Source organism: Buteo buteo, chromosome 4, assembly GCF_964188355.1.
Source record: "Buteo buteo chromosome 4, bButBut1.hap1.1, whole genome shotgun sequence".
Taxonomy (NCBI): domain Eukaryota; kingdom Metazoa; phylum Chordata; class Aves; order Accipitriformes; family Accipitridae; genus Buteo; species Buteo buteo.
This window is the reverse complement of record NC_134174.1, coordinates 13,109,878-13,134,125: the sequence shown is the minus strand read 5'-3', so window position 1 is coordinate 13,134,125 and position 24,248 is coordinate 13,109,878. Positions and strand designations below refer to the sequence as shown.

Below are 24,248 nucleotides of genomic sequence, written 5' to 3'. Positions count from 1 at the left end.
ATATAAGGGAGGATAAGGAGAATTTATGAAAGTAAAAATGTTAAATTCAGGAGAATGAGTTCTCCCAAATGACAACTGTGGAGCTCCAGTTACAGCTGTAACAACTGGTGCATATCAAGTCTTGTAATTTTTTTCATTAATAGGAATTCCTGATGGGATGTTCCATTTTCTAGCTTCTGTACCTAAATTACATGGTTATCAGCAGTCATGCTGTCACTCACACTCCAAGAGTTTTCATAAGGAGAAAGGAGTTAAAGGATTTGCCTAAAATTAATAGTTAGATGGGAAAAGGAAAAAGTATCCAGTTATTTGAGCAGGTCTTCTCCTCCATTTCTGAGTTTTGCAGAATAATGTAACAGCAGAATGCTAGGCAGGTTCTTTTCACCAGGGAGAAGAAATAAGGGTGGGGGAGGGAAGAGAGGGGGAAAAAAAAAGGCAGAGAGACGTAGCTGCAGAAAGGAAAGACAAAGAAAGAAGAAAACGATTTCCTTTCTTTTGCTTTTAGGCAGCTGGTTTGGATGATGTGCTAATCTTCATCAGTCTTTGGAAACACTTTATGATCCTTGGTGGCTACTTGGAGCTATTAAGCGCAGATGATAGGTGACAGCAGAGGCAGGTGACATCTAAGAGGTAAGAGCTGACAGGTAACAGCTAACTCGTGACAAACAATTTTCCAAGGAGCTATGACTTACAAAATAGAGTTGCACTCCACTTTTGTACTAAGGCATCATTTGATTTGTCTCCTAGCTGTGTTGGTAGAACTACCTCTATGAAACTGCCTCTAGTGCAGAAGCAGTAGTCTTCTGTAATTCATATGTGATCATTAAAAATTGAAATCTCCCTGTCGCACAGGGTCAGGCAGGTCCTTCGTGTTCCTAAGGTGGAAGAACATTTCTGTAGAATGAAAAAAATCTTTTTTCATGGAGACTTCCTGCTTGAAGCTCCTTTCTTGCTGTCATTAGGTAGGGATGAGCATACCTAGCAGCTAAAGCAAAAGCTTGTGAATCAGGCTCCTTGGGTCTAGTTCTTGCTCTGCTTCGAGTCGTGTCGCTTGTGCTCCTCGCAGAACTATGCTGTGATGCATAACTTGCTCAACTCCCTGATAGGGAAACAGGAGGCTTTGATGAGGTCCTGGTGAGTGCTGACTGCGGTGAGATCCTCTGATAAAAGGATCTGTAGAAATTCAGAGCTATAGCAGTACAAAAATGGACTGTTTAGTAACAGAGTCTCACTGTGAGAGAAACAAAAACCTAGCACTATCTCTTTCTTTTTGAGTTTTCCAGGTCATGATTGTTCGCTTCTTTGCACTATTTTTAGAAGATGAACCTCCTTCTTTTCTGGTCTTGCCGGGAGATAAGGCAAACTTGCTTTGAGATAAGAAGTACTTAAGAAAACCCAAAGTAGCTGAACTTTTCCTGTGCACTTTAAAGGGTACTTCTTTACCAAAGATAACCAATCTGACACAGCCATATGGTAGGAAACTGTGTATGATCTTGAAACTATCCCTCCTATATATACTCAATTTAGATGACAATTTCTTGACACGGTAATGGATTTCCTGCCTGTTGTGTCTCTCTTCAGGAAACACTAGCACTATGTAGATAAAAACAATCGAAGGCTTGACAAGTTGAATTTGCTAAAATGTGTGCTTATGGCATTCATGAAACAAAAATGTCAGGGAGAATAGAGAAGTTTGGAGGCAGTTATCTGTGACCAAGGGATATGAATGAATGCAGAAGAGATCTGGTTGGGAACTGTGGAATCAAGGCTTAGAGAAAATGTTCAAAGGATGCCAGTGTCAGAATAGAACAAATTAAGGCTTTCAGGATTAGCTGGAAGATCAAGACACTGCTGGAAATCTGGGAGGAGTGGTTACTGCAGTCTTGCTTTTCATCCCTCATTTTCTTGTTTTGGGCCTAGCTGCTTCATGATTTTTAATTTTTAGGTAGCTGGCTGAAAAAGGTTTGTATACAGTTTCCAGTTACCTCTTGGACAGACCTCAAACGCAATTAAACCATTTAAACACAGGCTCTAGCATAACTCCAACCTACGAGTTATCAGGTCTTCCCCTGGTGTAGCGTATGCTCCTGAACACAGTAGATTATATCAGTAAAAGATTGGAGTTCATGTTGGTCAAGGAAGTACAGAGAAAACTTGTAGAAGGCACCCATGAATAATAATAGATCACTTCATTCTTTTATTGAGTGGTGTATATATCTTTTGGTGTAACATATAATCTTTTGGGGTTTAAGCCAATCTTTGTAGTTGACATCAGATCTATATTGCCACAGTTTTATGAAGGGCAAATGTGGATTGAGCCTATTTGCTTTCATTAATATTTAGGGCAATTCTGTAAATATAGAACTCTTCATATTGGGGATCAAGACAAAAGAAGGTGCCATATAAATATGTGTCCCATATATACATATGGGATGTGTAACTTTTTCTTAATTGTCTTACAAAGATATTTGTTTCAATGCAGGAAGTCTGTAATCTGTGCTTTTCCACTCTTGGCTTGGTGGCTTTAACCACAGCATACGGTTCTGACTCTGCTGAACAGAAAGTGCAGATTTTTGCTAAAATACTTCACCCCTAGAAACTACTAATATGGGAAGCAAATATTTGCAAAGGGGTTTCTTTTCCTTAAAGCAGTATATGAAGTCAAGAGTGTTTTCAGTAGAGGTGCTGAACTAGATAAAACACTTGCTATCTATGGAATTGTTTCTTTCCCCTTCAGTTTCTCTTTATAGTCCCAGATCCCAGCACTTTGGGGAATAGCATTTCAGCCCTGACAAATTTTTATTTATTTGTCACTCTAGCCCTTAATGCACAAGGGAAAGAGAGAGAGAAAGAGGCGAGATGTCTGAAAATTATTTCCAAACTTTGCTCAGAGCTAGTCCTACTTCTTTCAAAGCTTTTTGGCCCATTCCACACTGTATCCTGATCCATACTTCAAAGAGTTTTAAAATTTCAAAAATTATAGCCTCTGTTTGTACATTGTCTTGAGTACCCTGCCCAATCAAGAATAACATCTGGAGCAGAGGAAGATGCTACATTAGTAAATAATATTTATTTTATTAAAATACCAGCCAGCATGGGCTGCATGGTATTTGTAAATACACTGGAACTCTTAGTTCGTACACCTAACAGTTTATAATTGAAGATCAAATACTTTCTATGCAGGGTCTGAAGTAAGTTGTCAAATCCGTGTTTAGGGAGAATAAGATACCTGGTATTGCTGAAAAAAGCCAGAAATTTATTTAAGTACTTAGATTTAAACTTGGGATCTTAATTTCAGGCACCTATTAAATAAATGAAAAACCCCAAACGAACCCCCCCAGAAAAGGTCTGGACTATGGAAAGCAAGTTTTATGGTGACAATCTCTACTGAAATATGTTCCACTAAATGGTCCAGAGTGGCAGAAGATGGTGGCACTGGCTGCACTGGCAAACAGTTGAGGAATCTGAGATGCAATTTAGAGACTAGATTAGAGTTAACTTAGAGCTGATGTAAAATGAACCCTGGTGTTCCTCCAGCATATCCATCCTGCTAGGGACTGGAAATACCAAATCCAAACAGGAGGTGCTGATGCTGTAACTAAAGTATAAGGGCCAAGGCAAGTAAGAGCGGCACCAACCCAGTGTTTGGGACAGTAACGTATTTCCTTCAGACTGTCCCTTTTCATGCTGGAGAAATTTGTACATTCCAGATCATGGATTATGATAGTTTAGGTTTATCTCTATGTCTCTGGGCCCAGCTAATATTAATGGGCTAATCTGGATCAGCTGGAGTGCAATATTTTATGTGTAATTTATAAAGTAATTTGATCAATAGGCTAAAGTAATTTATAAAATGAATTGAAAGGTGGCATGTGCAAGTAATGACTGCTATGAAAAGCTTTCAGTAAAAAAATAAACTATTTTGAAGATTTGATCTTAATAAGCACAAAAGCTCTGGACAATTTAGAACAATATTTTTAGCTAAAAAGTTCTTTATGATAAGGAGTAAATAAGTTTAACCTCTTTTACCCTTGTTGTGAAAAATATGTGGTATATGCTCCCAAAACATGAGAAATAAAATCAAGATGGGAATCTTGATGGTTCAGTACTGGTTTGTATAGATCTTCAAATAGTACTTAGTGCTATGGGTTTCTTTCTAACTACCAAGGACAATGTGAAAACTTGTCAAAGTAATTTTTATAAAAAAAAATAAATTTGACATTTCTTTAATTAGCTTTACTTTAAAGTGAAAGTAAGCGAAAGAATTTTTATTGATAAAGTCACATCCTCTTATTGGTTAACTATGAAGAAAAATAGCACAGCAAAATGTGGTGGCACATATACTGTTCTTCACTAAGGATTTAACAGTCAAATTGAGGAGAGCAAAAATATAAGGAAAAGAACTATGAAAGTCAAACTTCAGAATCTAGGCAAGATCTAGGAAATATGTAAGTGTAGAATTTTTGAATAATTTATAATGGCCTCTATTAACTGGGATTATAGTTGCTTTCTTTAAATTACAAAAGATAATTATGGAAAATTATGTCAGCAGTGACACATTCATAGGCAAAAGCTTAAAATATTAAATGGTCAGCAGGGTGAACGGGGCTTTCACTTACGCCTACTTTCATAAATAGCTCTTGATTTCTCATACAGCTCATATGGGTCAGGTTTTCGTGGATCAAAGGCCTCTGTTGAATCGGGAAATGAACTCCTGTGAAGAGTGGGTGGATAGGGAATATTCTGTGGCATAGCTGGAGCAGACAGACTTGTTTGAGGGCTGCCTTGATTCTCCCATCGTTCCATCATCTGGAATAAAAACATACAGAGAACAAAGATGAAGTTTTGCAAAAACTGTGACTTCCACAATGAGACCAAAGACAGTAATTTCAGTTGAAGATGTGTTTTGTAAAAATAGCAAATCCGTTTGCTGCCTTTTGAGATGAAAGGTGTGTGTTATGCTGTTTATAGAATGACTTGGTTAAATTTACTTGTTAATATGTTGCTCATGGGAAGACGTGATCTTTCTCAGATAATATGATCCCATGTGGATTAGGGTCCAGCATTACCCCTGAAGCATGTCAAGTGCCTCTCACAGAATGTGCTGAGGTATTGGAATTTATTCTGCTAAAGATGGAATCTGTGGGTCTGTGAAGATACAATTATCAGATTCATGAAATACATAACCAAAAGTAGCAATTAACAAAGAAGTGGCCAGACTGGGTAGCAACTGAATGATCTTAAGACTGTATCTTCTGAGAATGCATCAAAATAGCTAGCTGCCCAGGAAGAAGCAGATTACTGGAGCTGTAAGCAGAATTTACAGCTTCAACTGAAGAAAAAGAAAAAAAAACACAAAGGGAAAATTATTACAGCAGGTATTTGAGCATCTAGTGAGAGTCAAATATTTGATGACAAAATACAGAACATGGTGAGAGAAAAGTGGGCATTAGGCTGATAAGAGTCTTTTTTAATTCTTACTGTTTCTTTCTTATATAAAAAATTACACTGGCATCATCCAACCAAACTCCCAAGCACAGGATAAGCTTTTCAAGTCTTCCAGACCATTTACAGGAGACAAGTGCACAGCAATGTATTGTCTACGCACAAAAGCCACCTCAATCCATCTTTTCTCCAAGACTGCCCTTAGTGGTCTCATAAGTACATCAAGCCAGAAGGGAGATAATATGATAGACTATGAAAAAGAAGATTTGGGGACCTGCATTTTTCTTTTTGAAGGACTTGGCTACTAATTAAAATGCATTAGCAAATATATTTGAAGAGGCCAAGTTAAACAAAACCCAAATGTTTATCCTAGGAAATGAATATTTTCCTGTGACCCCTCCTGAAGCAAAAGGTGGTAAAGCCTCCAGAAGAGCGTGCTCTCGCACATAACCCAACAATCAGTTAATTACACAAAAAATGACTCTTGGAAACAAATTGAACTGTAATTAAATGACACCAACTTCTAGTGTTGTATCAGCAGTGCCTTATCAAAGATGATTGCAGGTTTACAGCAAGCTTGCTCTACAAATTCTGTGATTATCATTTGCCTTTAGTTCCTCAGTTTCAGAAGGTGTTTGGCTCAGCAGGTAGGCTTTGCCCTCTATTCTGATGATTAACAGCATCAGGCTTTTTCCACACCAAGGTTGTGTGGACTACAGATGTTTTAGAGTCCTCCTGGTGAACATGTTGAGTAACTATCTCTCTGCACATCCCAGGTGATCTGACACTTAGCTTCATACTTCAGAATAAACAGAATATGGATGTTGGCTATGAGGACCTCATTCTTTATACAGAGTAGTGTTATAATTCAAGTTGTGTGTCCTGGTTTCAGCTGGGATAGAGTTAACTGTCTTCCTAGTAGCTGGTGCAGTGCTATGTTTTGAGTTCAGTATGTGAAGAATGTTGATAACGCTGATGTTTTCAGTTGTTGCTCAGTAGTGTTTAGACTACAGTCAAGGATTTTTCAGCTTCTCATGCCCAGCCAGGGCACCTGACCCAAACTGGCCAACGGTGTATTCCATACCATGTGACGTCCCATCTAGTTTAGGAACTGGGAAGGGGGGGCAGGGAATTGCCGCACGGGGACTAGCTGGGTGTCGGTCAGTGGGTGGTGAGCAATTGCCCTGCGCATCATTTGTACATTCCAATCCTTTTATTACTACTGTTGTCATTTTATTAGTGTTATCATTATCATTATTAGTTTCTTCTTTTCTGTTCTATTAAACCGTTCTTATCTCAACCCACTAGTTTTACTTCTTTTCCCGATTTTCTCCCCCATCCCACTGGATGGGGGGGAGTGAGTGAGCAGCTGCGTGGTGCTTAGTTACTGGCTGGGGTTAAACCACAACATTGTGCTTCTGTCAGATTTTCAGCAGTAAGTAGGGCTGGTTCATTAGAAACAATGAAGAAAAGAAAGATCTAGGTATCTCAGTCATCTCAGGTATCATAAGATGACTCTCATGCACTAGTATGCATTGGGTATGATATTTAAGTTGAGAAAGGAAAGTGTTAGTGCTATGAAGTGCTAATGATGAAGATATGGAATACTATATTCAATATTCGCTAATGTTGTTCAAGAAAGACACCTTTATTTTGGGTCAGATAGATAAAAAGACGACAACTAGGATGTGGTATAAGAGGGCACTATAGGTATGTAGATCCTGTGCAATACAGTGACGTATGGAGATACCCAAGTTGTCATCGAAATAGCTTAGGTAGAGGAAAGTACCTAGGGTACCTTCAGGTATCCTTTATACCAAGATAGATTTATCCTCTGTGTTGGGTACGTTAGCCTATGTAGCAAGTCACATGAATGTCAGAATAATACTTCTGATGTTAGCTCTTCTGGCTCTAAAGGAATTACCTTGGGTATATATAAACACATATACAGTATATTATTGTATCATGGAAGAGTAAATTCAAAGGTCTCCAGAAACAAACCTGATTATGACCCCTATGTCTAGATAGGAAAGGAGATCTGGGCTAGTTACAAGTTCCTTATGATCAAGGAAAATAATGGAGAATTATGTTTCGGTTTTACCTTCAGTGGGGAATCTAAAAATGAATACAAGTCAGTGAAACCAAAGTATCTATCTTATCACTATGAATCAGAAAGACATGTGGGGCCCTGTCTATCTAGAAGGGAAAGTTTCCTAATTTCTTGGACAGTGCCAGAGAAATAGAACACTTACCTCTTTCAAAATGTGAAACTGAATAAAATCAAAATGTTTAAAGAAGGCTTTAAAAAGAGAAAGGAAAATATAATTATCTTTGATGAGCAAACTTCTCCCTGGAGGAAGGACAAGAAACTGGAGATCAGTTGGCAAAACCCTACTGGGTCCCATATGTCTAATTCTTGCTTGCTGGTTAGCTCTAAATCTTCAAGTGTGAAGTTAAAAACAGAGCAAAACATTCTCACTTGTGGGTAATACTGCTAACATAAACAGTTACATAAACAGATAAACACAAGGGGAATTTTATCTCCCAAACCCATATCAATTAGCTAAAGTCACATAGTGTTTTGCAATGTGAGTTACCATAATGCTAGCTCACAGAAGGCGGCACTCCTGGAAATAAGTAAGCATGGTATTGCATGCAGGGCGTCAAATCTGAGTCAGGGTAATGGTTTGGTGACATTGCTCAAGTTCATTTTGCACTACTCAATTTGTATGACATATGATATATATAATATATGCACTATACACATAGAAACCACAGGAAATTTCTGTCAGCCCAGGTTACTGTGGGAAGTTGAGCACACCGAGATGCAGTGCACGCCATCCCTGAGCCTCTGCCTTGGGGAGAGGAGCTTGTCTCCTCTCCTCCTCCAGCCAATGGCCCGTGGTCCCCTTTTTTGCTTTAAAGAATGGTGGGTGCTTCTCCCCTGAGCAGCCAGAGAGGTGAGGGGGCAGCAGCAGTCACTCAAGCAGAAAAGAAGCCTGGTTTGGGGCCATCTACAGTTTTTCTTTCCTCTTACAGACCCGCAGGGCTGTGCTGTGGTGGTGGGAAGGTTTCTAAACCTCTTGGAGCTGGCCTTATTGCTTCAGACTGTCTGCAGGTGCTCAGTGCTTCAGGTGCACTTGGTTTCAGTCTTATCTCCATGTCTTGGGCACTAGAAATTTATGTCTGGTTATTTCTCTAGTTAAAGTGGTGACAGACAGAGGAATGCACACTACCTTAACCTGGTTAATTATTTGTAAACTCTCTTGCTGAAAGTACCCCAAAATCAATTAGCTGTGAACAGTTAGCCTGCATGTAGTTACAGTATCTGCACACATTGGTGTTGCATTATTCTGTGAGCCCTGGTTTCCTCAGATCATTGCATGAAAAACTGCATCACTCAGGTTGTTTCTCTAGATTCTGATTATTCACAAGTGCTACTTGAGTATGAACTAGCATACAGTTTATATAACAAAACTATGCAGACAATCATCAACAATATGCTGATATTTATAGATTTGAAATGTACATAAAGAGGGTAAGCACTGACAGAGGAAGGTCTTTGATTGTGGCTCTTTAACAAGTAAGTTCTAAAAGTTCTCTATTTCATCACTTTTTACCTGAGATTAAAAGTTGAACATCCCAGTCAGACAAGAATCTTTAACTGGTGAGAACAAGCTAGCCCTTAATAGTCAGATTTATTTTCACAAATGTCCTGCTACTTAGATGAATAAACAAACTTATGCAATACTTATTCCAATGTATTGCATCCATCCTCTAGCCTTTTACATCAAAAACACCACAAGCTGAAGCAGTCTGATGAAGTTGCATCAGCTGATTAATTAATTGCTATTTGTACTTGACAGGCTACAAAAATTATTTTGCTATGCATTAAACATGTCATGACCCAATATGAGAGGATGTGAAGTCGTGTCATCAACCCCCACCCCCCAAATAAGAAAGCTATAAATCCTTTAAAAAAATATTACTATTGTTATTCCTATTGCTCTTAGAAGCCTTCAGGCAGAGTCAGGGCTCTTTTTTCCTTTACACACCTCTGATGAAAGATAAGCAGTACTTTAAGGTCTTTACAATCTAAATGAAAAAGTCAAATTAAAAAAAAAACCAAACAAACCAGACAACCAAAAATAGAAGCCTGTTTTCTTTTTACACTGTGAGTGTTGTCACAACTTCAAGAAATGATATAATGTGGTGTCAACAGAATAAAAGCAGTCATTGCTTACAGTCTTACAGTAGGAAAGGTCTTGATACCTTGGGGTTTAATGTCAAAATAATAGAAACACAGAAATGTTGGTTAGAAGGCACATCAGTAAGCTATCTAGTCCAAGCTCTCACTTGATGTGTGACTATTTCCAGCTCTAGATCTACTAAAGCAAGAAAGAATAACAATCACTTTAAGGATGTTAAGCTCATGCCACTTGTAAACCAGAAAATGTACATGTTGTCCATTTCAAGCTGATCGCCAACTAGAAGGCCAGCTAGACTGGCATCATTGCTGGAGCCTTCTGCTGCCTTCTCCTCCAGACCCCTCATTTTTGAGCCACTGCATTTATGGTTCTTGACACCCATCTTAACACTGAGATGTTCCTTTCTCCAGACCGCTGCTGGCAGACTCCAAGTCAACAGATCTGCAGAGCTTATTAGTGAGGCCACCTCTGATGCTGTCTCACCTAGAGTTGGGGCACTGCTGAAAAGTGTCTCATGAGCTGGGAACAGGAGGGTTAGATGAAAGTCTACAGAAATTTGCTTTGAATGGTAGTCATCTTATGAACTCAATGTGTATAATTTTGAAAGGGAACTTACAGGCTTTGGAGTTTTCCATGGAGAAAAGAAACCTGAAATAAACAAAAAACAACGTTAGCAGATTTTTCTGATGCATAAAAAGTGGAGGCTAAGTGGCATCTATGCTCCTGTTCTCATTCAGGTCTGCAGATAATATTGATATATATGAAAATTCTCTACACACAAGGGGTGAAAACAGAAACCACAGGGGATAATTTCTAAGAAAAAATATATGCAAATATATATATATATATGCATATATATATATATGCAAGTGGAGCTATTGAGATCATTGCCATACTTTACAAACAGCATGGTATTAGGTTGAAATTAAAAGAACTAAACAAAAGGACTTCCAAATGTCTTGGTGGACATTGGATAAGACACCAAATGACCTGGTATTGATGTGTCAAATGCAGTCGCACCTTTAAGAAGAAGCAATTCAGAACATCCCATGAACAAAACCTAATAATACAAGAGATTTTTTTAGAAGAAAAGCCTGTACAAAAAGAAATCTTTCTTTAGTCTAGATAAGGTAGCCAAGTCTTGGGAAGGTTGCTTGTTTTGATACTGTCCTGTTTTTTTGTCATCGTTAGCAAGTGATGAGACATGACTACCTCTTCTACACAACTAGTTATCTCCTTTTCCTTGGTTATTGACTGACTGATAAATTGCTTTAGTGACGTTCATGAATTTCAACTATTGTAGCCTACAAATGTTTGAAACTCCAGATATGTCCTTTTCATAAAAGGAGATAATTTGTTAACACTCATTATAGACACTGTTCTTATCTTATGCAGCACAATGTTAAAAAACTTACAAAATATTTAGTAAAAAAAAGCATTTCAAAGGATATTGGGTCACATTTTTTAAAATACCAGCTTTCAGCATAGCTTTAATTAAAAAACTCATTCTCAGTTTAATAGCAGGTAAAAAAAAAAAAAGTCTGTGGACCTTCCTAAGTAAGATTAAAAGCTAATAACAAAGAGTTCATTTGTTTTGTCAGAAACAGAAATGGGGCTTAAACTGAGACATCTAATAGGAAGACTGCTCTTTCATTCAAAAAATGAATTAAGCTGTAGGAGTAGTACCAACTTCATTATTTCTTTTTCTAGGTGAGTCTAGAAAAAAAATTTAAATCATGAGAATACCAGGGAAAGTATGGGAAAGTATCTTTCTACAGACAAATCACAACAGGAATTATATTTGTACGTAGTATTTAAGATTCCTAGAATTCTATGATAATGAGGTAATTTTTTCTGCCATGATATCTAATCTTGGAGTGAAAAAGCACTTGAGCCATTTGCAGAGAAACACTGGCTGTTTTGTAATGCTGATGTATAAACTGATAGTGCTTTTAAACAAAAAGTATATTGGGAAAAGTAATCGTGGAAAGGTTTATGTTTACTGGCTCTACAGTGTCTAGATAAAAACTGCTATATTAACAAGTAGACAGATTTCTTTCCATCTGCAAATTCAAGCTGAGATAACAGGCATCCTGTATAGAACTGGCTTGTACATCACCTTCAGTGTTAAAGATTCTGTAGTAGAAGCTTACTTAATAACTTCTTGGATGGCTGATGGCTACCTTTTTATTACCTGCTATTGTTCTGTACAGCTAATAAGAGTGAAATTTAAAAAGCATTTTTCCCCTTGGCATTAAAGATAAGACTTGAAACTTGCAAGAAGGTTTGCTGAAAGGTACATCAAATCAGCTTACTACCCTGATTTTGGTGTTCAGAAAATATTGGTAGAAGTAACTCTCCCTCCCAATGGTACTGGTGCACCTCCCATAACTTATTGTCAGCAGAAATTACTCTAGGACAAACTGAAAGGTCATTTTTTCCTATTTATTTACTGTCACCACCTAAAAATATGTTTTGCTGGAGTTAATCAGAAAATGTTCCTATCAATTAAAATATAAGTATTTATAAATCAAATAAATAATGGCATATACATCAAGTGAAGATTTTTTAAAAAAAACCTAAATTAAAATTTCAATTATTCATCCAAAAGAAGAGAACATGGACTTATATTTAGCTTGGAGGCTATGCGTATGGACTGCAACATACAAATGACAACATCTACACTCAAAACAAATAAAAGGCAAAACCTGACGGATATAGGATGCCACAGAAGTAAAAGATCCAAAGCAGGATTTTTAAAAAGTATTGGATATCCATATGTGTACAAAACCACGTTAGAAGTGAAAATCTCTTGAAACTAATATTAAAGGTGAGATGGTGTCTCACCTACATCAAAGACTAGGTGCTAGACTAAATAGGTGAAGGCCTAGTTCTGTAAAGCAAACCCTATCTTATATCTTTCATGTATTTCATGACAATTTTAATGTTGCCTCACATACCATCTGTATGCTCAGTCGAACTAAACATCATTTTTCCCAATCTAAACAAAATTGACCTTTAGACAATGTATGACATTATCAGTTATTCAACATGAGACTGATTACGGATAATTATTGTGAACCAAACATCTCCAGAATTATCACTGATATTTAAATGCATGCAACCATTGCTGCAAATTCAAGAATTCAAGAGTATAATGCATATGTAGTACATTGTAAGTGTAACAGAAACTTCACATGAAAAAGCATATAAACAAAATGCACTTTCCTGTGTATTCTGCATGCTCCCTTCTAATTCTCACCTTTAAATATAGTCCTGCATAAGTACAGGACCAAATCCTCTACATATAGAAAATTGAGGTTTGGAAGCTCACCTGAAGATTATATCTTAATAATATGTATTTAGTGCATACTCAACAGTGTTGGCCTTCTGCAGCCACATCTACAGCTGGCAATGAGAAGCAGCGGACTTTCACTTAGTTTGACGTCACTTCACAACACCACATTTTCCCTTGACTTTCTGGTGCTGGTGCATTACGTGCTGTGAGTATTCCCCACCAGAGACATTGGGGTCCCACTTGAATGACAGCTGCTGGCAGACTGGCATCAATTCAGTACTGACTTGGAGGCAAGACTGAAATTTGTTCTCCAAAGAGTGCAGCTTTCAACTTCTGCTAAGTATTAATACAGTACTGACACTGTTCAACCTTCTAATCAACTCACATCTAACTAGGCACACATATTGGATAAGCTTTTATAACCTCCTCATCCCATTTCCAGATTTCCACTTCTCCCTCCCCAAACTCCCAATCCCCTACTGTCCAACTTGTGATGTCTTCTATAAAAACCTGAGTAGCTGAGAATACTATATACATATACATATAAACACCCCTCAGCCCCATATTCACATACACTTTTAAAATTTGAAATAATAAAAGGCAACTTAGATCCACCCAAAAATACTTCATGCAGCCTGTTCTTCCCAGAAGTGGCTTTGTGCTCACCCACGTGCCTGACAGCCATCCCTTCTTGTAATAGCTTCACCACATAAGCTGTGGCTCACTTTCTGAAGACTCCCATATTTTTCTCTTAGTTTTAAATAAGTCTTTATTAACACTCCTTGTAAAGGCAGCAGTACAGGTCTGAATTAGTTTTGGAAAGGAGAGTGGGGTTACTGAATTGTGTCAAAGAGCAACCACCACTGCTCAGCCAGATGCTAGCGGGACAACACTATGGTCACCACCTAGTGTAACGTAATATAACATGTAAGCATGTGAGAATAAAGTACATAACCTCATATACTTCTCCAAAGTTAGTTTTGAGAATATAATGATTTATTTTTCAATGTTGGCCGTTTAAAATGTAATATGGTACAGCAGCTGGTGGCCAACACCTTTATTGAAATTTTAATTGTTTCATTTTAAATAAATATGCTGAGGTACAGTAACAACCATATGCTTTTTAAAAATCAGAGTTACAGTTTCTCATAAAGCAGTGTTGGAAAAATTATTTTTGACAGTGCTTTTTAAATTATTTTTACCACCTTCCAAAATGAGCTTCCCTGGAAATCAGAGCTGTGATAGTTTCCATGTTGTAACTTTACCAAAAACCACCAGTAACAGAAAACATACTTTAGATTCTAGTGTATTTGGGGGGAAAAAAAAAATTTTTTTCTTTTTTCAGATCAAGGCAAATTCCAGCTTCAGTTTACTGTACTTGTCCTTTTTGATGAAGATATCCTTTAACAAAAGACAAACCACATCACACTCATTGTATCTGTTCCTTCTTCTATACAAATTTAAGTATGCTTTTATCATAAAATATGCTTACAGATTTCACATGCCTTACACTTCAGCCAGTACTCACTGCTGGAAAGTTTAGTTTTCTAAAAGAAGCTTATCAGACAGGACTTAGAGCATTTGCAAGATAGAGTCTTGATCTGTTTGTTTTGGTCCCCCGTTCCCCCCCCCCCCCCCCCAGTAAAAATCCTGATTTTGACATATTCTGTAATGTCAGTAATACAAAACCAGCCTTTGGTTATTAGTCTGCTGCCATGTGGATGCTTTTTGCTATATTTCCATCTCTGTATTGTATTGATTTCTGGAAAACTTCTTAAGACCATGTAAAATCACAGGTAACTAATCCAGGTATTGCTAAACCACAGGACCTTTAATGGTGTTCACCTCTGTGGCAGATGTGTATGTATAATTAAACTGAAGCTCGGGAACAGTTTGATTTTTGCAGTAACAGCATGTGGTAGTGCTGCAGGGAGGAACTCAACAGCATCAAAGATAAAGCCTTTTAATCCAAAGCAATGTTCAGGGCAAGTCAACTTCCCTCCACATCACTTGTCACACTGACGGTACAGCACGTGTTTTGCCCATTAGCTTTCACTGGGCTTCTTGGGGGTTTTTTGTGCTACAAAAGTCTTGTTGCATATGGCTTCCTAAGCAAAGCTGTCCCAAGCACTGCACAGACCTTTCTCACATAGATGCTTGGAAGTCATTGAACAGATGGCTGATGAGCACTTCCAGAGCACTGACTGACTCCATGGGCATCTTGTCAATGTCCACATGACAACACTTCACTTCAGCAAAAGTTTTCCTTTCTAGAAAAGTTACTGTAAAAATTTACTGTAACAGCATTTTTTTTTTTTCTGTGCTTTTTCTTTCTCTTACTGCTATCCCTGAGATGTCTATCAGTTGCCTACACTGGGCCCTCAGTTCTAGAGGTGTCAAATACCCATTAACTTCAAATGGATGTGACAGTGGAGAACTTCTCTGAGAGTTCAGACTCACAGTGCACACCATTAGCAGGATGCAGGGAGCTGTTTCTTACCATTCATGTTACATCTGGCTTCTCCTTCTGTGCGTTTACCTTTTGTTGAGCTATGCTAGGTATGGTTGGATTAGGTGCACAGAACTCAAGCTACAATTGGGCTCACTTGTTAAGATGCAAAATATCCTCCAGCCAAAATTCCTAAAATACTGGTGGGAGAGATAATGTGGGTTTTTTTGTGTACATAGAACAAATATATAGCATTAATTCAATTATTCTTCAAATGTTTTCCCCTTTTCAGGAAAACAAACCTGATCAATGAAAACAAGTAAATTAATTTATATACTGTAGTAAACACAATCTAAAAGGAAACAATGAATTAAAATAGATGGATATAATACTTATGAAAACAAGCAGGTGATAAAAAGTTTGAACTGGTCATGTCATGTAAAATATCAGATGATGTATGGGGAATGGCAATTAGTAGTTCCATTTCTAATAAAATCAGTCATTACCACGTAGTATTTTTTCAAAGGTCCATCCTTTGCAAACAGATTTAAATATTGAGCTCTTACTCTAGCAACAACAAAAAGTTGATTTACCTTGAAATATAGAGTAGGTGTAAGAAGACTGGGAACTTTAGCTCTTCAAGCATAGTTAGCTAGTCCTGTTGTCAGCTGTCCTTCAGAGTGATGGTGCCATGCTGTGGAGGATCCATTTGGTCTTTGGTTGGGATGGCACCTGATGCAATGGGTCAAAAATCAACACATCCCACATCAGAGTGAGATGAATGACCCATCATGTTTGATCAGGCCCACAACATTATATAGGGTTAGACCCAGTGTCTTTTCCCTTGCAGTAGGCTACACACTGGCAACATGGCAAGTAACTGATGTAGCACTGTGCTGCACTGAGATGAAGGCTGCTTACAGTCATCAGTTGTTATAGCAAATGCAGGTTCAGATTAATAAAACTGTGAAACAGGTCTGTCTTCTTCAGAGCTATATACAAATGCCCACGTTATTAAACAGGTTTGCCTGAAAGAGACTTGCAACGGTACAAACTGATCCTCAGCAGTTGCTTGTGGTGGCATTTTCCTTTATGCTCCACTACTCCATTGCTCCTGATCTCAACCCAAGTGAGACTGCTACCGAAGTAGTGCTCCAGGCCAAATCACCACTATTTTTCACTCTCTTTGGCCTACTACACCTGTGAAAAGTGACTCCAAAACCCAAATACATTCCTGCCCACAGATTATCACTCTCTAAAGGTGCAAGGCAAAGAGCAGGCACAGTTCACAGGAAGGTCAGCTGAATCTTTAGACCCTATTGGGGTAGCACCTTCTGTGGCTCATGTCTTCTCCAGGTGACCTGGGGGCATCATGAGTCCCTTCAAACTTTCAGATTTCTTGATGAGTAGCATGAAGTGTGAGACAGAGAGGTTTATCAGAAATGATGTAGAGGTAGAGGAGTACCTTGGGAAATTAAACCTGATCTTATCTTACTGAAGTTTATAGAACTGATACAAAAACTTGATTGACTGTGAGATCAGGTATTAAATCAATATTCAGCTTTCTATACATAGTTGCACTTTCTGTGCAGGTCATGAAGTTTCACTGACCTAGCCTTCCTAAGCAACAATTTTCCAATAATATTCAGATCTTCACAAATAATTAGAAAAAGCATAGCTATTTAAAGTCATGAATGATAGAAGTACTTGCTGTTCAAGCTAGGACCCTCACCGGTCACCTGCATCTATGAGACTTTCCTCTAAAATACACCAGAGAATCTCAAGCTACCATTAAGTTTTCACTTTCATGAATAGCAAAGAGTCTTTGTTAGCAAGAATACAGCCATCAGAAAAGGTCAGAAGCTGGCATAGTAATGAGTTAATTTACATTCTAATGGACATACAGCTATTTATTTTGCTTGGCTGCTACAGCTGTGTGAATTGCTTATCAGTCAGAGATTTAAAATAATTTATGAAACTAGAAAAAAAACCAACAAACTAAATACCATCTCCTTCTGATTAATCTGAATGTGAAGCAGAGAATTTCTGGATCATAGCTAAAATAGTGCAGAGGTAAAAGCAACATTGTCAGTGACAGTTTTTGATGCTTAAATGTACTAGATTTGAGAAAAATAACAAAAATCTCTACAAGAATTTCTGGAAATGATAAATACATTTGTGGAACAAATAGCTTTGTATGTGGTCAACAAGAGTAGATTATTTTCCACAGATGAAGTTTGATAATAAACACCTATAAAATGTCTCAGTGGGTGACACTTTTATATGAACTTTCTTCTCTTTTGTGGCACCTATTACGGGAACAGTGTTACACTGTTACAGATTTCTTTCCTTGTTGACAGCAAACCATATTATCTGAAGGACAGCCATGTCTCAGAATAGAGAAAATGCTGCTACAGTACAATTCAGAACAGATTTTACTGGGACAACTTGACCTGGAGTAGAAAAAGGTATCCTATGGAATGGAGGAAGACTCTCATCTCTTGCCTTTTGTTACAGAAGTTCCTACTAGAAGCTCAAATCCTTAGGTCCATATCCTGGTTTATGATTTGCAACTGCAAGTAGAACTGGATGAACTGTTATTTTCCTCACTGAGGTCTATAATATATGTATTTTATGTAAATACTAACCCAGTTAGCAAAAGTCTATGTACCCAGGTACTAACACATGATGAGTGGAGAAAGAGATCTCAGAAATTTGCTCACAGGTTGTAAACTCTGGCAACACCTTGAAAAGGTCAAGGTTATTTTTCTGTACAGACAAGAAAAAGAACCTTTTTTTGGCAGAAGGAAATTTTTTCTGAAGAATCTTCAGTTTTGCTTATGTATGTTGTCCAACGACTGCTGCTAAAATCAGTGTCACTAGCTCATGTGTCCAGGCTAGGGATTACGCTCTCTACTGTACTGCTCTAATACTGCAAGAGCTAGTAATGCAAGTAATGCACTGTCTTGGGCAAACATATTGTTGCACACAACCCCCCCTGAGCAGAGCAGACACAGCAAGGTGAAAAAATATGGTGTATGTCAAACACACCGAATCAGCAACATGATTTAGAATATAAATTGAGTCTTCGGAGTCCTGACAGCTCATGACTGCTGCTTCTAGAAGGCCCTGCGAGTGTTCCCATACCCATAAAGACTCTGTATGCTTGCTAAGAACATGTCTGACAACTCAGCCTGGCTCCACTGAAAGTTAATTTAAGCTTCAAAACTAACTTCTCAGGAATACTGCATCATATTTTCAGAGCTCTCTGATAGTCAGAAAATCTGCCTAACTATGCCAGTGTCTCTGCTCCTTCATGTGTTTAGAGTCTGCTCCCATTTAAATTTCTACACTTTCTAAGCACATTAGAGAAATCTCAGTTTACCTTATGGCATGTCACTTTGATGAATATCAAGGCGTGTTCCCGATGTTTTCTGTTAAAATGTATATGGTGCATAAGTTGTACATAGTGTCCTAAAGTCTTTTTCATGAAAATACATTCACAAAAAGTCTTCAGCAAGTGCGAGGGAAAAAATATTCAATAATAAATCCATTCCTTTGCTTATATGTAAGCTTCATATTAAGGCATAGATGAAAAGGAGTCACCAGGTATTTACTGTTGGCACCTATACTGCCGGTTCCTTCTCTTCTAAATTCCTTCATTGCATCCATGTTTTCTCTCAGCTACCCCCTTCTTCAGATGCCTGTTCCCAAACTCTCAGACTTCTCCTTGTTCCCAGGATTTCCCTCCCTGTGTACAGATCCTGACTTGAAAACCAGCTAATCTTATCCCTGAAACAGTGATCAGAAAACTCCCTAATAAAAGAATAAAAACAGATAAATGTAGGGAAATGCCCTTGGTGTCCATGACTATTTCTGAATGGGAGACCTTGCAATGCAATGCTCCGCTCTAATGGCAGACAGAAAACCAGCACATCAGAAGTAGTGCTGAACCATGCAACTGAGGTTGAACAGCTGAGAACTGAATCTAGAAAGATTTCAGCTAACCACAGATGGCATCCTCGCAGTGACCTGAAAAACCATCTGAACTCTGTTGTTTGTACTGAGTAGTTTTCCAGATATCAGCTCAGTTGCATCACCATCTAGTGTCTTTTGGGTTGGGCTATATATCCTCATGACATTGCCAGCTGTGACAAAGGACCTGTAGGTGGAAGGTGAGGTGGAATACCCAAGGGCATCTCAATTAGTATAGGATGCCTACATTTACGCAGTTTACTGAAGCCCCCATCAATTATAATGGACGCATAGATAACTGTGCCAAATTTAGATACTGATATTCAGCCAGACAACTAAATTTTGATGTCATAGTCTGTGAATTAGGAACTTAACGCAGATGCACAACCATAGGTATCACCCTAGTATCAAGGGTGCCATACCTTATGTTACTCAGAAATCTGTGCTGGATTGGCAGATAAGACACAGAATCTATGGGAGGCTTCAGAGCTTCAGTTGTCATCCTGAACAATCTTGAGTCTCCCACTGACTCTGCCACTCCAGTGAAGATTTCTTGATACCCTAGTGCATGTCAGATGGTCCTGGATGTCTGTTAGTGAGCTCAGAGCTGAGCTCAGAGTCTCACTCCTCCTGGTTTTTCTGAGGTTTGGGAGCAGTGGACAAAAGTTCAACATAAAGCAACAAATAAGTTAAATTACAGAGACTGAGAGAGCCTGCTGGTTTCACCTGACTGCCTTTCTGTCATTATTAAATTACATTGTAGTAACTTCAGAATTTTGTGTTTAATATGCATTAAGCTGTCAGCATGGTTCTGAATTTTATTGATTTGCCTTTGAAATCTCTTCTGTGACAATGGGAAATGTCAGGAGCTCAGGTGTGTTAACTATAATTGGCTTATTTTCATACCACATGGTGGAATGATAAACACTTGATGGCAATATAATGAAAAGGTAATCATGCCACTTGGCCACAGTGGTGGAAGCTGGAATAAGCAATAGCATACTTATTTGATTCTTTGGATCCAGATGTTATTCAAAGTAACAATTTCTTTCCAATTTCCTGCTCCTTCACACCAGCTTGACAGACCAGTTTATTCTTTGTTGTAGGGATTCAGGTAGAACAGAAAGATTGACAAACAGTGGGAGAATGTGAAAGAAAACACTAACAGGAGAAACAAAACTTATCACAACATTCAAGTTCTACATGGTTGAGTGTTAGCTGTGAAAGTATATTATTTAGTGTAGGAAAGCGGAATATTCAGCAAGGGATGTTACTGGAAGGCCGATGTCTGAGGAGTAACAAAACTGTGAACAGTGAATTTCTAAACTCTCAGTTCCCTGGTTGAACCTCTAGGTAATTCACTTTGCTTTGAGCTGCTGAAGGTTTGATACTGTCCACACTGACATGTACCTAGTAGAGAGAAACCTCTTTGCTTTCATGTTCACCCAGTCAGGAGGTAATTCTCAGTATTCAACTTAGTTATCAAGAAGAACAAAGCTGAATTAGTAAAAGCTTTGCAGCGATCTAAATTATAATGGTTAAAATGTCATGAAATTCAGAAGATTTAGCAGAAGACAATGGGAGCCTGAAAGGAAAAAAATGAGAGAGAAATAATGATTGATGTGCATGATACTATTGCAGTACAGAGCACTAAAGAGTACAAGGCATGATAAATCGATCAAGATGACCTGGCTTGCAAAAAAAAGTTGAGAAATGTCACATTTTTCTGAATTCCTGAAGGTTTGGAGATGAGCAATTAACATAAAGAAGGCCTGTGTCCTTAAGTCTAATGAGAGGAACAGTATTGATGTGAATTTTATGATGTTTAGATTGTGTGCTGGTCACATGTAGTCCTGCGCAGTACTTTAAAAAGTTAATGAACAGAAGACTAAAAAATGATACTGATAAAGGATCCTGACAAGATAGTTGGGGAGTGATAAGTATTAAATGAATGTATTACAAGGAAAAGCAAGAAAAATTGTGAATAGGTAATTTTTTTCCCTGTGACAGTGCTTTGTCTCTCAGAGGAACATAAATTGATTTCAGACTGTTGAGATTTAGACGACATGTCTAACATAATGGAAATAACCCCTCAATACTGAGAAAATTGGAACAGTACATAAACATGACAAGTTAAACAGAGAAGATTATGGTGCTGACAACCGTGAAGCATCTTGCGGACCTCACAGCTGGCCGAAGCTTAAAAATTAGCATTTTTAGAAAGACTTGCCAGGGTACCTAGCATGTATGTCCCTCCTTTTTTTAAAATCAGAACTTACTGCATAAGAAAGGAAACTTGGATGTAGCCTTTGGATCCGTAAAACATCTTCTTCTTCCTCAGTATACCTGTATACCTCAGTACGCCCATATGATCACAGAACAAAACCTATGAATTTATGCTTGAAGGCCATAGCTGGCTGAAGGAATCTGGATGAACAATACAAATAATCAGTGATGGCCATCAAATCAGATGTGATATATACTTTTTCCATAGGGTTTCCCAAAGAATAGGTAAATATAAAGACACTAAAGGGAGATCTGTATGCTCTTTACCCAGTCACCATACAGTTTTGCTGGTGTATAATCCCAATCAGATAGGATAGGAAATAGTTTGTAGGGGAATATGCCCCTGGCTTTAGCTCTTATGAGCTAATTTAAAAAGTATAATTCATGCCACAGGTATCAACAACAAATGGTCTAATTCAGGGGAAGAGGAAGGAAAAGGTTGATACGAATTAGAGCTTGTGAGTGCTCTTCTGACAAAGGGAGTTTTCATTGGTGAATAGTGATTCACTAAAGCCATTTTTGTGAAAGGCAGCTGCGTTTCCCGAATGTATTGAACACTTAACTGGTAAAAAAAATAAATGAAACAGATCTCAGATAAAATTGCTGGTTAAGTTCTAGATGAAATACCTACCCACCATGTAATATTTAGCAGCACCATCTAATATTTAGCGAGCACTAAATATTAGATATTCCTGATAACATGGAGCCTGAAGTAATTTATCCTATTATAAACAGGCCTTTTGTTCTAATACCATAAGCAAGTTTTTGATCTATCAGGCAATTGACAGTTCCAGACTAAGTTGATCTATTTCTCAGTGGATGTTCTCTTTGGTGGATTTTTTTAAAAGGTCTAGAACTCAATCTTGGTAAGAGGCGTTTTAAACTTAATATTTCATAGGCTAGAGGAAACCAATTACAATCCCATTCTAGTTTCAACAAAACTGTATGTCCAGCTACTCAGAATTTAATTATTCAGAAATTATTGCTGCAATTTGAAAATATTAACAAATATACAACAGAAAGCAAACAAATATATCTTCAGATCCTCCACTGAACAGCTATTCCATGAAGAATGTTCTGAAAGTTGTGTGTTCTGCTATGCAAAGAAAGACCTTAAATGGGAGACATGATAAACACCTATAATTCTCCTTAATCTGGTAAAGATTATTTACTGTTAACAAGAATTGAAAAAAACCAGTGTGCAAGTAGCTATCACATATTAATAAATAGAAGTGGGTAACTCTGTGCACAAACACAAGTAATGAATTTTTATTCATCCCTTTCCTAGTATGAATGAATTAGAAATGAAACTGAATTGCAACTTCTACACCAGCACTCTGCAATAGTTGCATTTTGATTTAATGACAAAAATACGTATCTTGTTACACTGCAGTCCTTTATCTCTCATACAGGAGAAAAAAAAAAAAGAAGCTTGTGAATACTTCAGAATTAACACTAAGTCTCTAGAGACTAGGTTTGATCCTCCACCTGCAAAATTTCAGAGGCATTAATTTTTCTTTTCTAAATTTGTTGGGTTTAATTTGCAACATTATTTCCAATACGGAAAACAAATGTTTTCTTACTTATTATATTCCATTCTAAACCACTATTTTCTAATTTTTATTTCTATTATTCTTTGAGATCTGTGTATTTTTCCAAATATAACCTTCATAGTTTTAAATAGCAAAAGGGAAAATGGTAGCAGTATATTTCCATTTGGGGCTCTTATTCTGACCTCATAATTACAATGACACATATTATCTTTGTGTTTTATTACCCCAAATTGTAAAACTGGTGTAATAGGACTTTTGCCTTTTGTAAAAATCTCTGAAGTTCCTAGAACTTCTGTGTAATTTTGTTTCTTCATTACTAAGTCACATTTAAATAGCCACAGAAATGATGTCAGGGTTACAGCTCAGGAGGAGAAGCATCATCAGTCCTTAGTTCCAGCATTCAAGCCTTCGAATCGCTGTATGCAGAATATGCCAACCTGGGATGTCGGTGAAGAAATTACTTTTTATTTTGTGGCAATGTAGCTGGTTTTGATTTGGTGTTTCCTTCCCACCTGAGATGGAATCCAAGGTTAGCCAAAGATTTAAGCTAGATCTGCCTAGACTGCTTCTTATAGACAGCTCAAAAGGCTTAGATAGGTATATATCGTCCTGGTTTTGGCTGGGAGAGAGTTAATTTTCTTTCTAGTAGCTGGTATAGTGTTATGTTTTGGATTTAGTATGAGAAGAATGTTGATAACACAGTGATGTTTTCAGTTGTTGCTAAGTAGTGTTTATAAGTCAAGGATTTTTCACCTTCTCATGCCCAGCCAGCAAGAAGGCTGGAGGGGCACAAGGAGTTGGGAGGGGACACAGCCAGGACAGCTGACCCAAACTTGCCAAAGGGATATTCCATACCATATTATGTCATGCCCAGTATATAAACCAGGGGGAAAGCTGGCCAGCAGCAGATCGCTGCTCAGGAACTAACTGGGCATCGGTCAGCGAGTGGTGAGCAATTGCATTGTGCATCACTTGTTTTGTATATTCTAATTTCATTATTATTATTATTTTTTATTATTATTATTACCATTACT

At 37.8% G+C, this 24,248-nt stretch overlaps 1 protein-coding gene across 2 annotated transcripts in view; it reads right to left on the bottom strand.

Moving 5' to 3' along the window:
- MAGI2 (membrane associated guanylate kinase, WW and PDZ domain containing 2) overlaps nucleotides 1-24,248 on the bottom strand; it is a 761,840-nt gene that overhangs the window by 84,711 nt on the left and 652,881 nt on the right. For both annotated transcript variants that reach the window (XR_012650015.1, XM_075024752.1), the window contains exons 11-12: nucleotides 10,270-10,301; nucleotides 4,620-4,809 (exon numbers count right to left, since the gene is read on the bottom strand). Coding sequence is in view for 1 of the 2 variants with exons in the window: in XM_075024752.1 (XP_074880853.1) it covers nucleotides 4,620-4,809; nucleotides 10,270-10,301 (222 nt within the window). In the remaining variant the exon portion in view is untranslated. The remainder of the gene's footprint in view (nucleotides 1-4,619; nucleotides 4,810-10,269; nucleotides 10,302-24,248) is intronic.